We start from the raw sequence: 15,066 nt of genomic DNA, 5'->3' as shown, positions 1-15,066 counted from the left end.
ATTAGCGGGGCGCCGGTGGTCTTCAAGTCGACGTACCAGCGCACGGTGGCGCTCAGCTCGGCGGAGGCCGAGTACATGGCGCTGAGCCTGTGCACGCAGGAGGTGCTGTGGACCCGCGCCATGCTCAAGGACATGGGTCACGAGCAAGTGGGAGCTACCCAAGTATGGGAGGACAACCAGGGCGCGATCGCCCTCGCAAGCAACGCTGGGTACAACGCGAGGACCAAGCACGTGGACATCAAGCATCACTTCATCCGCGAAAATGTGTCCCGAGGACTCATCGTCGTCAACTACGTGCCGACGGAGGACCAGCTCGCGGACATGCTTACCAAGGCGTTGGGGACGAAGAGGCTCAAGTACCTGATCAGCGCAAGCGGAATCATCGGGACGGTCGTGCAGCGTTAACGGCGAGTGGGAGTGTTCATGAGTCTTCGGGAGCGCCGCCAATAGATGCACATGGACGAGGAGAACGTGTGGACACATCCGCCGATGACTCGGAGGATCCGACGGCGACGGGAGAGCCGACGGCGACGGGAGAGCCGGCGGCAGCCGGGCTCTGGATATACCAATGGCTGGTCAGGGAGACACAAGTATACTGAGATCAAGTCAATCGGAACCCGGGAGTAATCCGTCTGATGAGAAGCACCAACGAGCACAAGGAGAACAAGAAGGAAAGCAGGAGGGGAAGACTAGAGAGTAGTTTGAGAGACGATAACATTTAATCTCACTTCGGAATTTGCCCCCTCAACCACAAGCTAAAAACCAACATTCTTGTTGGCTTTGAGTACCGCACCGGCCCACGCTTGGAACTCCGCGCTCGCAATCAGGTTCGAGTCGACTTTGTGGACTTTAAACTCGGTGAAGAGCTTGTCGGCTTTGGCTTGCCTCGCCACTTGCTTCAGTTCGCTGATAAGACCCGTCGTCCTCTCTTCAAGTGTATTGTCGTCTCGACCTGCTCGCAAGGTTGGAGGGTGGACAGTTCCCGATACCCCACTAGCGAATACCAATAGAGTGAAGGTAGCCAGGAAGATGGCAGGTCCGAGACGCATGGACTGCTTGGACTTGTTTGGCATTCTGAGCACTTGGACGATGGTTGCGGCAGAAAGCAAAGTGAGAACTGAGAGCTTTCGACGGTGTGGGAATATTGAACGAGTTATCAATTCACTTTCAAGTAACACTGTAAATACAGTACCAGCAAGTGTGTCTCGTACATTCGTGATTGGCCCTGAAGCGAGTAGAGAATGTAAAAGGATGGCCGAATTCGGTTTCAACCGGTTGCATTCGAATGAAATCCGAATGCAACCGGTCAATAAAAATCCGGATTCTGATCCGGGTTCATCCGGATGCAATCCGAATTTGGTTTGGGACATTTCTTTGTACACATTCTGATTTTATCCAATCATGACCACTCAAAAAATGTGTATCATTTATTACCCCGTGGTAGCCGATTGCTGATTTATTCGTATATAGAAGGATACTCCATAATGTAATAAGTCAAACAATCCGAATGCATTCGAATATAACCGAATTTATTCGATTTTCAAACCGGTTGAACCGGATGAAACAGAAATGCCAATCCGATATCCGAATGTCATCCGATTAAATTCTCTAGAAGCGAGGAGTGAGGTCAACGCGTAATAGTGTGGGTGACAGGGGGATTAATCCAATAACCGGCTGGTGACAAGGCAGGATGATCAATTTTTCTGGCAATATGTAATGAGGCAATAGTATTTCTCCTTTCCAGCGGCGAAGAATTAGCTTGGGTACATCATAACTTTACCCCCAGCGTCCATGCATACAGCGTGGTATTTAGCGTTTATTTGGTGAAAAATAATGCGTACGAAAGCAAGGATTGGTCTACACCTTTTCAACTTCATAACTGCAAATTGTAAGTTCAAAACAGCAAAAGGTAAGATCAAAACAACAATACTCTATAGATGTATATTACAAACTGAATGAAATCTATCATCGTATACGATTATAGAGTACAATTTGCCTGTTGGCTAGCTATGCTGCGTGCCAACCAATGAGCTGTGTATAAAAGTACGAAGCTGGTCTGGTCTAGTTTTGAACTTACAATTTGCAGTTTTGAAGTTGAAAAGGTGTACAAGATGGTAGTTTTGAGCGCCAACTACCCATCGCTATACGCGCTGTTGCTAGGCCACGAAACCGTATCACTTGGTTTTATTACATATTCTGTCCCTCAGTCGGCGTTGTCAGCTCGACAATACAATTCAAGCACATGCATCACAGGAATTGGGATACTCCCCGTGGCAGTTCGTTGTTCAGGGTTGAGTGCTCTTATTAATACAACGTCTTCTTGCTACCGTAGAGGAATACCCAAGCATACATTTGAGTTGCTTACGTAGGGAGTTGGCCCTGGTAAATTTACGACAAAGAGACGGCCTGTTTGAAGTCGCACATAACAGTTCAAATGAAGTATATAGACTCGGAAGTCCGAGCGCATTGTACTCGAAAGTCCATGAAATGTACTCGAAATGAAGGACGCTCCCTCGCTGGCATGGAGCTCGCTTTGTTTTCATTGGTAGTATGAGGCGAAATGTATCGCTCGAAATCCAACCATTACACTGCAATGTACATGTACTACTCGAATCGTATTGGCACGAGCTTTATAGCGGGTGCAATTACCAACAACTCCCAATGCAACAATTCCTGCATCATGTCGCTCATGTTCCGTTCAGCGTGTTCTGGTCCACAATGATCTGTTAGCCCACTCCAGCGCACTTGCTGGTACCCCTCCCCCCTGACAGGGTTCACCACGTTCAAAAACCCAATCGACAGCGACAAGTGCGCCCACGCCACTTTTTTGCGGATGTCCTCCTCGCTCGGGTTCCTCGAGTAGTACTCTGCGTCCCCAGAACGTAGCCCGTAGCCTCCAGCATCATTTCTCCGGACTCGGAGTTATAGTGCAGCGGTGTGGAAGGAGTACTCGCGTCAAAACTGGGCTTCACTTTCGACGACGGGATCTTCTTGCTCGTTTCAATGAGGAAGCGTACGAACACAGAGCGAAAGATGGAGATGTCATTGGTTGGAGACTTGGCATCTCTCACCATCACGTACGTGTTCGGGACGAGCACCACCACTAGTATCAAGAGATGAAGGCACCAGTAAACGATTCTGATCTCCGGCCACACTTCGGCTGTTCTCCAAGATAAGTTGAGTCAGTCTGAGGTCGGTCAGTGGGTGGAAGCCGAACTGTTCCGCTGCGTCGAGTTGATCTCGCAAGTCAAGACGCATGTGAAGTACCTCCTCGCCCCCTAGAGCTGGTTGCTGGAACTGCTGAGCCCAGTGAGGGCCCTCCATTTCCATGCACGACTGCAGAGCGCGAGAGAGATGAAGCTTCCACGCCGCTTGCTGCTGTATCTCCGACTTGAGGTACAAATTCTCAGCTCCGAGCCGTCTCGTCAACCCCACAGCGTCTGCGTAGTCAGATGCAATTCTGCTTCGAGCGACGAGAGCGTCATTAATTGACCTGTTCATGGTCCGTGCTGCACTTAAACTCAACTTTGTGTACTGCTTCTCCAACCTCGCAACCGTCAACTTCATTGTATTCAATGCTTCACGCTGCTTCTGACGAGATTTTCGCATCCATTCGCGATTCTTCTGACGCCGCACCTCAACAACACTTAGCTCCCCGTCGGAGGCTTTGGATGCTTTGCCTGCCGCACCACTTGGTGATGGTGGAGTGATCCAATCTTGTGCCTTGGGCTTTTGATCAGGTTGGGTAGTTGCCCAGTCTGCAAGGCCGAAGCTGCCGCCTTCACCAGCTGAAGACATCAAGCACTTCTGCTCTTCATCACTGCAGAGATCCAAATGGTTCACCTGGCCAGCCTGCTCGAACGGGCTCTCTCCACTAATCGTAGCAAATGGTCTCACGCGGGGATCGAACGGGGCTGCAACCTGGGATCTCGGCGTCTGCGGCGGCGTCAACTCGCCCCAGTCGAAGGTGTCGAGAACTTCGGAGATGTCCAAACAGCAATCGTCGGCTGCAGTTGAGCCCACCGGAGCCTTGGGTTCCCGTCTCATTGGCACAGCTTCTCTCTCGGGCACGTGTCTCCTTCACTGGTGGGGCTGGAACCGTAGCAAATGAGCTCGGATAAATCCGCTGACCCCCCAGCCCTTTGAAGGAGAATAGCACAGGTGTCTTCTGACTTTTTCTCGACTATCAAAGCAAAACTCGACGACGACCACTTCACTCTAACGACAGCGACACGAGGTTGACGGCGGGGGAGATGACCAGCAGCTCCCAGCGCAACATTCCCTGCATCATGTCGCTCGCATTGCGTTGCGCGTGCTCCGGCCCGCAGTAGTTGGTGCGTCCGGTCCAGCGCAACTGCTGGTACTCCTCCCCCGTGACAGGGTTCACCACGTTCAAAAACTCAATCGACAGCGACAAGTGAGCCCACGCCACCTTGTTGCGGACGTCTTCCTGTCTCGGGTTCCTCGAGTAGTCGGTATCGAAGCTCTGCGTGCTCAGCACGTAGCCCGTAGCTTCCAGTATCATATCTTCACACTCCGAGTCCGATTCAGTATACGGCGGCGGCATGGACGGAGCGCTAGCGTCGATACCGGTGGGCGCAGCCTTGACGGCATCCGACGCCGGGATCTTCTTGCTCGTTTCAATGAGGAAGCGCACGAACACAGAGCGGAACGTCGAGATGTCTTCAGTGGGAGACGTGACGTCTCGCACCAATACGTAGGCGTTGGGGTTCACCGTCTGCAGCACTTCGAGTCGAGACGTCTCGCCCTTCACCTTCTTGAACTCGCCCAGCCTCATGTCGTTCGCCCACGTCTTCTGCATGAGCTGCGCCACGTTCAAGCCGTGGAATCGCTTGGTGAGGACGCACTCCATGATGTTGTCGTGCACGCGCTGCACCATGTCCCAGCCGAACGTCGTGATCCTTCTCGTACGGGCGCCGTCGTCCGTATCGAGCGACGACGGGATCAACAGGCGACTGTGCACGCGCGACATGGTGCGGCTGTTCTCCAGTAAAACCTGCGTCAGCCCCAAGTCCGTCAGCGGGTGGAAGCCGAACTCCTCCGCCGCCTCAAACTGGTCGCGTTCATCAAGTCTCATGCGGAGAACCTCCTCTCCGCCCAGCGACGGCTGCTGGAACTGCCGCGCCCAACGAGGGCCGTCCACCTCCATGCGCGACTGCAGGATGCGCGAGAGGTTGAGCTTCCACGCCGCCTGCTGCTGGATCTCCGCCTTGAGGTACAGGTTCTCGGCGCCAAGGCGTCTCGACAGCTCCACCGCTTGCGCATAGTCAGTGGCTACTCGAGACACCACTGCACCCTCCTGCACGTTCGTCCTGCTCCCTGAGGTCGACTGCAAGCTCAGCTCCGCGTACAGCTTCTCGAGCCTGGCGACGGTGGCCTTCATACTGTTGAGCTCGTCCCGCTGGCGCTGTCTCGCGCGGCGCATGCACTCGCGGTTCTTCTGTCGGCGTCGGTCCATGGCGCTGGCGTTCGGGAGCTGGTCGCACTGGATCACCTGCTGACTAATATCGCTATTAGTCCACGTAAGTGGGGGTGGCGCCATGGGCGTGTCCATCATGGGCATGGCAGCGGACGTGAAGCCCGCGGAGTGCACGGACGCCCACATCGCGTCGATCTGCGAGCTGTTCATGGCAATGTGGAGGCTGAGACTGGTAGCTCCGCCTCCCGTCAGATGTCGCAGTGGTTCCTCGTCCTCGCCGCGGATTGGGCTCAGGCCGCTGCCGGTCCCCGACCGCAGCGTATGGACGCGAACGGCTGGGCTGCTGAGCGGACTGGCGCCTCGGATCGCGTCCATTGATGGCGAGAAGTCTGTAGGGGCGCACGAGCGCGGCGTGCAGGGCGGAGAGAGGTCCCGCAGCTCGTCCCAGGGGAGACAGTCGAGCAGCGCGTCCGTGTCCGACTGCCAGTCGTCCGAGGCAGACGCTTCCGGGGAGTTCGCCACCTCTCGCTTCACGGCGAGTGCGCGCGTGTCGTGGCAAATCGATCGATTGATCGCCACCCCGAGATATTGACAGTGGTGGCTGCAATACGCCCGGAACGGGCGGAAAGTCCTCCAGAACGCTTATCCTCCAGAGTCTCAAGACTCTAGAGGATAACGCACCCGATGGAATCGGATACTCTGATCTGGCTGGCGACATGTAGCTGCCGAGGTGGGGACTCAATGCGGCCCCATAATCGCGGTGATCGTGGGGCTGAAGCTCTGCAGGAAGCTCGCCAAGCAGCGTTGCCCCGCGCTTCAGTTTATCGACGCGCCGACGTCAAGAACTGCAACATGCGTCAGCGCGGTCGCGACGTCGTCGCGGCGGCAACTGCGTGGTGCTTCGTGACCGCAGGTCCACTGGATTGATGCCGAGGTCCGAGTTGAACTTGTCCGACGTGATCCCTCCGCCGGGTCGCGCGTCTCGCTGGACGCTTCCTCCTTCCTCCCCATGCCATGGTGTCGGGATTCCTGGCATGGACATGGTGGCCTGCCACCACGCCAAACACTCGATGCAGCAGAGCTCGGAGCGTGTGAGCTTTTGGTGGTGGTTGCTCCTGGGGCTCAATTGCACGAAAGAACGCGATCCGGTGATTACGAACGTGGCTTCGGTCCGAGCTGTACGGCGTCAAACACAGAGCTTCGAGCAACACGCACCACTGATGGTGGCGCGGGCCATTCCGTCGGCAAAGCGATGTGGTTGAAGCCCTGCAACTCAGTCTTACGAGCTCTTGGCTCTCTTGGCTCTCGGCTCTCGGCTCTCGACCACAGCAACTTCACTTTCATTATCCAAAAGAGCGACTTCCACTTACGCCTACGAATGTGTTAAATTATCTCAAGATCCACTCACAGCGACGCCGGTCCCGGTGTCGGTGCCGGTATCGGCGTTGACGGCGCGGATTCGGCGCTGTCATCATCGTCGTCGTCGGAGTTCGGGATGAGCTGCGCGGCCGGCGCGATGGTGCCGAGCTCCCAGCGCATGAGCGTCGTGACCATGTCGGCCGCGTTGCGGTGCGCGTCGAAGGGCGTGCCGTAGTTGTTCTTGCCGGACCACCGCACCTGCACGTACTGGTGCTCGCCCGTGACGCGGTCCGACACCTGCAGCAGCTCGATGGCGTGGGCCAGCTCGGCCCACACGAGCCGCGCGGACGGCTCGATGCCCGCGCGCTCCGGCAGCAGCTTGGCACCGGACGTGTCGGCCGGGTTGAGACTCTGCGTACCGATGACGAAGCCCGACGCGCGCAGACTCGAGTCCAGTCCGACCTCCTCGCCGGTCGTCTCCATGCGGTAGCGCAGCAGCGTGGTGCGGAACACGGGCGTCTCGTCGGGGCTGCGCACGTCGCGGCCCAGCACGTAGGCGTTGGTGTTGATCTCCTGCAGCATCTCGAGCCGCTGGACGTCGTACTTGACCATCTGCGCGCCCTTGAGCTGCATCTCGTTGACCCACGACTTCTGCATGATCTCCGAGACCGACAGCTGTTTGAAGCGCTTGGTGAAGACGAACTCCATGTCGCTGCCGCGCACGCGCCGCCGCAGGTCCCAGCCGAAGAGCTCCGAGTGGTCGATGGGGCCGCCCAGCACGTTGTCGGCCATCTCGTCGGCGCTGTCGCTGTCGTCGTCATTGTCGTTGTTGTCGGTGGTGCCGGTGCTTGGGCTGTTGTTATTGCCGCCGAACAGCTGGTGCTGCACGCGTCTCACCGAGCGCGTGTTCTGCAGGATGACATCCTTCACGTCGCGCTCCGTCAAGGGGTGGAAGCCGAAGACCGACTCGGCCTCCTGCTCGTTCATGAACTCGAGCTTGAAGGGGAACGGAGAGGGCGGCGCGGAGGCCGAGGCCGTGAACTCGTCCAGCGCCACGGTCGTCTCCATGACGCGGCGCAGCTCGAGCTTCCAGGACGCCTGGTACTGGATGGACGCCTTGAGGTACAGGTTCTCGGCGCCGAGCTGCTTGGACAGCTCCACGGCCTGCGCGTACTTGGTGTTGGCCGCGCTGTTGTTGTTGTTGCTGCTGCTGTTGTCGGCCTTTTCGGCGTCGTCCGCGCGCAGGCGCAGCGAGTTGTACTGCTGCTCCAGCTCGGCCACGGCGTCGCGCAGCAGCTGCAGCTGGTCGCGCTGCCGCTGGCGCGAGCGGCGCATGGACTCGCGGTTCTTCTGGCGCCGCATCTCGAGCGCCGAGCCGCTCTCGGCCTCCGCGCTCAGGTCCAGCACGGCCGTGGGGCTCTTCCAGTTGAGCCACATGGAGTTGATGGTGGACTGCGAGCTGGCGTTGGAGCTGTTGCTGCTGGCCGGCAGCGTGCGCACCGGCGTCTGGCCGGCAGTCGGCGTGTCCTCGCCGCTGCTTGGGCTGGTGCTGCGGCTGCTGCCGGCGTATGCCGGCGGGGTGGCTGTCGGCACTTCGCCGGCAGGTGTCGGCGCTGCCACTGCCGGCGCCCAGTTCGTCACGGGGTCAACGGTGAGCCGAGCGTTCGGCCACATGGAGGCAAGTTGGCAATTGCGCCTCGCGCCCCGGCGACATCATTCATGATGCAGGGCAGGCAGGCAGTGCCGTCTCCGTCAGTCGTGCCGGGCGGCTGTAACGCGTTGCACTTTGGCGGATTTGAGATTCAAGTGCGCAAACGGGTCGGGGGCCGGGAAAAAAAGAAGTCGGAGCGTGTCGCTGATTGCCGGAAGCGGGGGCCGCCTCACTTGAATTTGTAAGGAGATACGGACGAGAGGGACGTTCCATCGTCGCCAGAAGCGGGGGCTGTCGAGTCCGAGACCCCACATCTTTGGGCGCTTGCAGCAGATGCATAAATCCGGTCGCAGGCTTACGTTGAGTGCCGCAAAGTGGTCGATTATGAAGTCATATCTTCCATAAATTACGAATGCAACCTTCTAAAAATCAATTTAAAAAGCCCCGTCAGCCAATGAGATCACGCGTTAAATTACGAACCCAGCCGCAAAACGTTCGATTCTTGCTATTGCGACCATTATCACAACGCAAGTCTCCTCACGCAGCTTCGACCGCCGATGTTCCTGCCGTTCAAGCACCTCTCGGCCCGGCAGAGGTCCGTCCAATCCCCCTCATTTGACGCGGTTGCTCACCGCCTCATCAGTGCGGTGCTGGCGTTCTGACTTGGGCCTGCACAACTCAATTGACTTTCTTTATTTAGCGCCGGATACGCCGTGCTGTGCGTGGCGCTGGGGCTCGGCATCAAGTACATGGACGACCACATGCCGGAACCGGACCCGACCAAGGTCAAGGGCGACGCTCTAGTGCGTTGTGTCGGCTGGAAGTTGCCTGCCTGCCGGTAAGATAAATCAAGCTGACCCCCATGTGCCAATATCAATTTGTCCATCAGGCGTGGAGCGACCTGGACAACCAGGCAGATGCCAAGCGGAGGCGCCAATAGAGCGACACCAGTCATCACAAAGCGCCACAGGAAGATCGGGATAGCCAGCGTTTGCGAGCTGCAAGGCGCTCGCTCGCTGGTTCGCTCTTGAGATGTGACGCCATGTGTCTTCCCTTGTCGGTCACCTGGAGCGCTGGCGCTCGCGTGTCTCCGAGCGGAGGACATAAAGGTGCTGCTGCGTGTAGATGTAGACGATGCTGGCTGGCGCGGTGTGGTTGCAGCTCGGGGTACAGATCGACGCGTAGCCAGCGAAGATGTCATTGACTTGACACCTTGCTCTTGCTTTGCAGCCGCGTGCTTTCGCGGTGATGGCACAGATGATGTGAAGGCTAAAGCACAAACGACATGTCCCTACCCTCCGTTCATCATTTCGTCTTGCCCTCGATTTGTCTCGTGGCTCAAACACCCCACTGGTGCCAAGCCCTGCCTGCCAGTGGTGAAATTCGCTCCTGATACACCAACACACCTGACAGCAACAGACATGTACAAGGCCTTCCGGAACCTCAGCACGCGCGAGAGGTGTGTGTGTCTGTTTGTTTGTGAGTTGTTGCATTGATGGCGCCCCGACTCACTGTCTCTGCTGTGTACTGCCACGCCACGACACGCAGCGCCGGCTACGGCCTCCTCTGCGTCTTCTTCGCCAAAGGCATTGACTACATGGACAGTCACATGCCCGAGAGGCGAGCGCTGAATGCTCCGACTAGCGAACGGGTGGGTGGGTACTTCTCAACTCGACCGGATTAATGGATTAGTAATGGACTAACGATCTTGACTTCGATGAACAGGCTTGGGATGACCGAAACCTTCACGAAGCAACAGCCAAGAAGACGTCGTTCTAATAAACAAAATGGGGGTCAAGCCTGCTATTGTGTCGGCGGGTGTCCACGCCACACCTTGTCTGCGGTTCCTACGCCGTCGTCACGAGTTGTCCGATATATTTACCTAAAGAGACGAGCGAGCGCTTGGAGCATGCCGCGTGCTGATTTCCAGAACAATGCGCCGAACGCTGCAGACACGAAGGTCCAGTGTACATTAGTTAGCCGCCACAATGAATATACATGTCAAACCAAGAGTCAGCCTCACCTTTCAAGCTCGAGTTGCCTCCAGGAAAAGACGACAGCGCAAACGATCCCAGCGTCGTGAGCTGCATCACAGAGCTCAGCACCACGAGCACGTAGTTGCCGAGGATCAAACAGCTATACAGCGTGCACCCTACCATCAGCACCAAAAAGCACCAGTCCATTAGCAAAGCCTCCTCTCTCACCAACAGAGCTTCCATCTCAACTCACCGAGCGTCACGAAGTAGGCACTTGTCAACAGCAGCCTGTTGGCCTGCAACAGCCCCGAAATGTACGCCGCCGGGCCCTTGAGCATGGCGAACGCTCCCATGCAGCAAATGCTGCCCAGCGTGAAGCTCAGCGCGAACTTGGACGGCCGGATCATAATCTAAACCAACCACCAAAGAAACACACCCATGAGCACCTAAACATCTCCCTCTCCACCTTCCAGCAACACAGCACCAAGCTCACCAGCGGCAGGAAGATGGACGCCATGCCAAAGAACAGCATGCCCAGCATCACGAGTCCCACAAAGTACTTGAACCGCGTGTTCCTAGCCAACACATAACACAAGTCAGTACTCTCTCCACACCTCCACTCCTCTTCTCAACGCCGGCCTACTGACAGTACCAGCTCATGCTCGGGATCAGCCCCGCCTCGCTGGTCGAGTTCTTCCTCCAGAGCGGCCACTTGGCGACCGCTGCGTCGTCCACCTGCCCGTCCATCTGCCCGCTCTCCATCGCGTCCGCCGCGTCCTTCCCCGCCCCAGAGGAAGAGGAGGAAGAAGACGCGGGCGCCGCCACCGCGCTCTTGGTCAGGTCCCGCGCCGAGTCCCACGCCTTCTTGAGCGAGAAGCCCGCGCCCGCCTCGCTGTCCGCGGACGCCGTGGACGCCGTGGACGCCGTGGACAGCGGCGAGGCGCGCAACAGGCTGCTGAAAGCCTCCTGCGCGCCCTGCAGCCCGCCGCTCGCCGGCTTCTTGCCGCCCCACTGCTCCCACGCGCTCATGACGTCAGCTCAGGCTCTGACTCTGCCAGACGCTGGGGAAATTCCAGACTGGAAAAAAAAGCTTCTGTGTGCAAACGGGTCGGTACACTGTACCACTAAAGGGCGGACCTTTGGTGTGGCGGACGTAAATTTAAGTCACGGTCACTTCGGCATTCGCGGTTGCATTCTTATCGTTGAGTTTTGTTAGCACAAGTAGCAGTATTTGTCCCTTATCCTACCGTCGGCCCAGCATTTCTCGCCAATTTCTTGCCTACGACGAGCGCAAGACGTTCGCAGTTGCGTTCTACCAAGAAATACGAGATGGAGGCCAGCGCGTACACCAGCACGAGTCTCACTGCGAACTGATCCATTCGCTCGAGCTCCTTAATCCAAGGCTGGAAGTTGACGAACGGGTGCAGCAAGTAGATGGAGAAGCTGATCTTCCCCGTGTAGCACAGCACGTTCCACTCGAGCGCTCGAGAGAGGGCCGAGGGCATGAGAACTTCGATTACCATCACAGTCGAGAGCGGGATGCTGACCGAGGGCACGATCTTGTCCTGGCAGGGGAACAGGTGCCCGATCAACGTAGTGGCCAAGTATCCGCGAGAGACGTCGCTGACTATGGTGCTAACCATGGCCAGCTCGAGCGCTCGAACGGCAACGACGTGCTGCAGCAGCGGTTCAAAGCGACGTTCCTTCATCCATCGGTCCAGCTTCGAGTAAACCAGAGCAGCGAGCGATCCCGCCACAAACGTCGACAAATGGGGGCGGAATTCCCCGTGGCCCGTTCGATTTGTGTGCCAGCCTTCGTAGTATACCCAACAGTAGAGCACCCCCACCACGAACCACTTCAACTTGCCCAGCAGACAAACTCCAACAAGGACGAATGGGATCAAGCAGTAGTACGTGATCTGGATGGACGTTGTCCAGAAGAGGTACCAGCGTTTCTTGAACGTTAGAATGTCCCACACACTCCAGTGTTTGATGTTGTAGTGGGCCAGGTTGTAGTAGCGTGTGCGCGTGGCTTCCGGCATGCAGGTAAGAGCGAACGCTGTCAACGCGAACAGCGGGTACACGCGCAGGAACCGCTTGACTGAGTAGTGGGCGAGTGCAATCAGCCAGTTGCGAGCGCCTTCCTTGCGACTGACCAAATTGCGGACTTTGGGCTCGTTGAGCGCCGTCAGGAGGAATGCCGAGAGCACGAAGAACGTGTCGACGCTGCTTGGAGCGATCGTCGCCTCCAGTAAGTAGCCCGCGTGGTGGTGGACGACCAGCAAACAGGCTAAACCTCGCAGACCCGTGAGGAACTTCAGCTTGACTGGAAGACTTGGCTCCCTCTTGCGACGGTATTTCTCGTCCGTTTCCGATTCATCGGTCGCTTTTGTGCCCTCGTGGACGATTAAAGCGGTGTCGCTATCGATAAGATCCAGCTTGCAGTGCGGCGAGTTGTCGCTGTCGAGTTCATATTCGTGGGTCGTAGTAGCACCTCGACAGAGCTCGCTCTTGATCTCCGTCCGTATAGCACCTTCCCTCAACGACATCGTACAATTGCTTCGGGGCAAGTTGGGGAATGAGTTCCTTCCGTTTTGACGGACGACCTCTGGGCATAAGAGTGGTTACAGGATCTCTCTTTTAGATGTTGTGCTAAGACTTTCTTTTGATATCATGCATGCGACCTAGTTTTCTTTTTATTTTATTGTGCGAATGTAATTACTGATAGTTGAGCTGCAATCTTCGTCCAAGAAGACATGCATCCACGCGCTACATCGCAAGTCAAAAAAAATCGTTAGGATCCACAAAACGCATTCATTGCAATCCAAGAACGGAGCGGGAGCTCGGACGACTACAACGCCGTTCGGTAGCTGCCGACAGCCTGATTTGAACCTGGCTACACTGGAAATGTCTTGCTCCGCATTTTACAGTAGCTATTTCTTAGTGCAGAAGCACCGAGAATGCTAACTGAGCCCGAGGGAAAGTTGAAGAAGAAATGAGGACCAGCAGTAGTGAAAAAAAAGATTACAGTTTATCCCAGCGGTCAGTGGATCCAACAGTTCAGCCCATTAGGCATGTAAATTATGATGCATGTACGAAAGGCTCTAGTTTTAACGATACGTTGCCATCAGACCGTACAATTTCGTCAAGCAGAAGCGCGATGCGCTGCGAGTTGCTGGATACGTGTAATTTTGCGGTGATATTCAGATTCATAAACTGACCAACAACAAAAAACTATGCAGTAACTGCGGGTTGACAGACAGTGTGAGGTTCACATCGATAACGAAAGCGTCTTGAGACGGGCTCATAATATATTAGCTGTCTCGAGCCTGATTATTTGTTGGCACGATACGATTACGCCTTCCTCATCGCTTGTTATCCTTGCTTTTCTTGTTCCTTGAGAGCCCGAACTCTCACTCCGCTTTTAGCCTTCAGCACCCAAAGCCCTTTCCATCTCAGAATGGCTCACAAGTCCAAGCAGCGTTTGCGTCTTCAACTCGCCGTCTTGCTGGCAGCTTTTGCTTTGCTGGCACTTATTGGCAGTGTTTCGGCGGTGTCCTCGAAGACGTGGGTCGACCGCTCTCTACGATCGGACAGGAGTCTGAGGAGAAAAGGAGCCAACAACCTCCTCGAAGTGAGGACAACCGGATTGATAACCCAAATCACAAACGCCGTAAAACAATCAAGTGCTGACAAGCTCTTCACCAAGTACAAAGTGAACCAACTCGAGTCGAACCTGCTCGCCAATGCTGAATTCCAAACATGGGCCAGAGCGGTGATCAATGCCAACAAGAAGAACCCCCAGCTTGCGGACCAGTTCATCGCATCAACGTTGTCATCTCGCATCGGAGATGGAGCTCTGGCCAAGATGCTAGCGGCGGCGAAGAAAGATAAAACCTTTGAAATCACTGCGAGCGGCTTGGAGGCAGCTCAGCGCATGAACCGGCTGGAAAAGGACAGACTGGTGCGCGAGGTGTTCACACTGCTCAAGCTTGACCAGGAAGAAATCGTCAGCCCGGTATTTGATACTTGGTTCAGCTACGCAATGCTGAATGCGGACCCGGGTGAGAAGGTGCTTGGCACGCTGCTGAGGCACTATAACTTCGAGATTCCTGTGAGTTTGCTTGCGGCCGGGTATGCATCTAAGTCACTCAACGCGCAGTTGTTTACCCGGAAATTGGTCAACTATCAGTTCGATAGGTGGAGATACAAAGGGAAAGCAAAAAAAACGAGGAGGACCTGTTCGCGAAACTGGGGTTGTTGGGAACTCCCCTAGACGATCTGCTTGGAAGCCCCAAGTTCGGTCTTTGGGTGGCTTACCTTGAGAGGTACAACGTTCTCAGCTCTGGGAATCTCTTTGCCATTAAAGTGTTGAGGAACCAGTTCGAGGACAAGGAGCTCGCAATCGAGCTTTCTGCCGCAAAGTCGGAAGCCAATACCAAGGAAGTGCGAGAGCTCGCCGCCGCCCTGCAGCTGTTTATGGCCTGGAAAAGTGGGCGCTGGGTTCCTTCATTTATCTCATTCTTACTTCTGGAGGAAAGTAATGCGACGTTAAAGGCAGTTCGGGGAATTTCGAGGCCTTTCTGAACGCTGCCCCAAATGCGGTCTGGTGACTCCCCCCTCGTAAACCGAACTTACAA

The 15,066-nt window shown here is 56.0% G+C and overlaps 6 protein-coding genes across 6 annotated transcripts; 2 read left to right on the top strand and 4 right to left on the bottom strand.

Annotated features, from left to right (window-relative positions):
• Positions 1-2,687: 2,687 nt before the first annotated feature.
• Positions 2,688-4,047, bottom strand: PHYSODRAFT_333369 (hypothetical protein; the record flags this gene model as incomplete). The annotated part of the gene is made up of 4 exons (XM_009530551.1): positions 2,688-2,708; positions 2,770-2,867; positions 2,951-3,103; positions 3,156-4,047. The coding sequence occupies 4 exons, from the start codon at positions 4,045-4,047 to the stop codon at positions 2,688-2,690; spliced, it is 1,164 nt and encodes a 387-aa protein (XP_009528846.1).
• Positions 4,048-4,213: 166 nt separating this feature from the next.
• PHYSODRAFT_333368 (hypothetical protein) lies at positions 4,214-6,482 on the bottom strand (the record flags this gene model as incomplete). The annotated part of the gene is made up of 3 exons (XM_009530550.1): positions 4,214-6,041; positions 6,139-6,220; positions 6,314-6,482. The coding sequence occupies 3 exons, from the start codon at positions 6,480-6,482 to the stop codon at positions 4,214-4,216; spliced, it is 2,079 nt and encodes a 692-aa protein (XP_009528845.1).
• Positions 6,483-9,007: 2,525 nt separating this feature from the next.
• On the top strand, positions 9,008-9,390 carry PHYSODRAFT_508728 (hypothetical protein; the record flags this gene model as incomplete). Its single annotated transcript, XM_009530549.1, has 3 exons — positions 9,008-9,045; positions 9,151-9,253; positions 9,340-9,390. 3 exons carry the CDS (start codon positions 9,008-9,010, stop codon positions 9,388-9,390), a joined length of 192 nt encoding a protein of 63 aa, XP_009528844.1.
• A 389-nt stretch (positions 9,391-9,779) lies between these two features.
• PHYSODRAFT_354747 (hypothetical protein) lies at positions 9,780-11,488 on the bottom strand. The gene is made up of 5 exons (XM_009530548.1): positions 11,079-11,488; positions 10,920-11,001; positions 10,680-10,836; positions 10,474-10,602; positions 9,780-10,396 (listed from the first exon to the last, which is right to left on the bottom strand). Exons 1-5 carry the CDS (start codon positions 11,453-11,455, stop codon positions 10,329-10,331), a joined length of 813 nt encoding a protein of 270 aa, XP_009528843.1. The 5' UTR covers positions 11,456-11,488; the 3' UTR covers positions 9,780-10,328.
• A 206-nt stretch (positions 11,489-11,694) lies between these two features.
• Positions 11,695-12,756, bottom strand: PHYSODRAFT_465852 (hypothetical protein; the record flags this gene model as incomplete). The annotated part of the gene is made up of 1 exon (XM_009530547.1): positions 11,695-12,756. A coding segment is annotated over one exon (1,062 nt), but the record flags the coding sequence as incomplete, so codon positions are not given.
• A 1,130-nt stretch (positions 12,757-13,886) lies between these two features.
• On the top strand, positions 13,887-14,751 carry PHYSODRAFT_249162 (hypothetical protein; the record flags this gene model as incomplete). The annotated part of the gene is made up of 2 exons (XM_009530546.1): positions 13,887-14,560; positions 14,703-14,751. The coding sequence occupies 2 exons, from the start codon at positions 13,887-13,889 to the stop codon at positions 14,749-14,751; spliced, it is 723 nt and encodes a 240-aa protein (XP_009528841.1).
• Positions 14,752-15,066: the final 315 nt, after the last annotated feature.

Source organism: Phytophthora sojae, assembly GCF_000149755.1.
Source record: "Phytophthora sojae unplaced genomic scaffold PHYSOscaffold_5, whole genome shotgun sequence".
In the NCBI taxonomy this organism is placed as follows: domain Eukaryota; phylum Oomycota; class Peronosporomycetes; order Peronosporales; family Peronosporaceae; genus Phytophthora; species Phytophthora sojae.
The sequence above is the reverse complement of the archived record's forward strand: the minus strand, read 5'-3'. Positions and strand labels throughout refer to the sequence as shown.

What these genes read in the sequence shown, in the direction of transcription:
- PHYSODRAFT_354747 (XM_009530548.1), bottom strand. Translation starts at nt 11,455, where the DNA reads ATGAGCGCGTGGGAGCAGTGGGGCGGCAAGAAGCCGGCGAGCGGCGGG. An exon ending in CGTCCATCTTCCTGCCGCTG is followed by an intron (nt 10,837 to 10,919) that starts GTGAGCTTGGTG and finishes TGGTTGGTTTAG; the next exon opens with ATTATGATCCGGCCGTCCAA. An exon ending in TGCCTACTTCGTGACGCTCG is followed by an intron (nt 10,603 to 10,679) that starts GTGAGTTGAGAT and finishes TGCTGATGGTAG; the next exon opens with GGTGCACGCTGTATAGCTGT.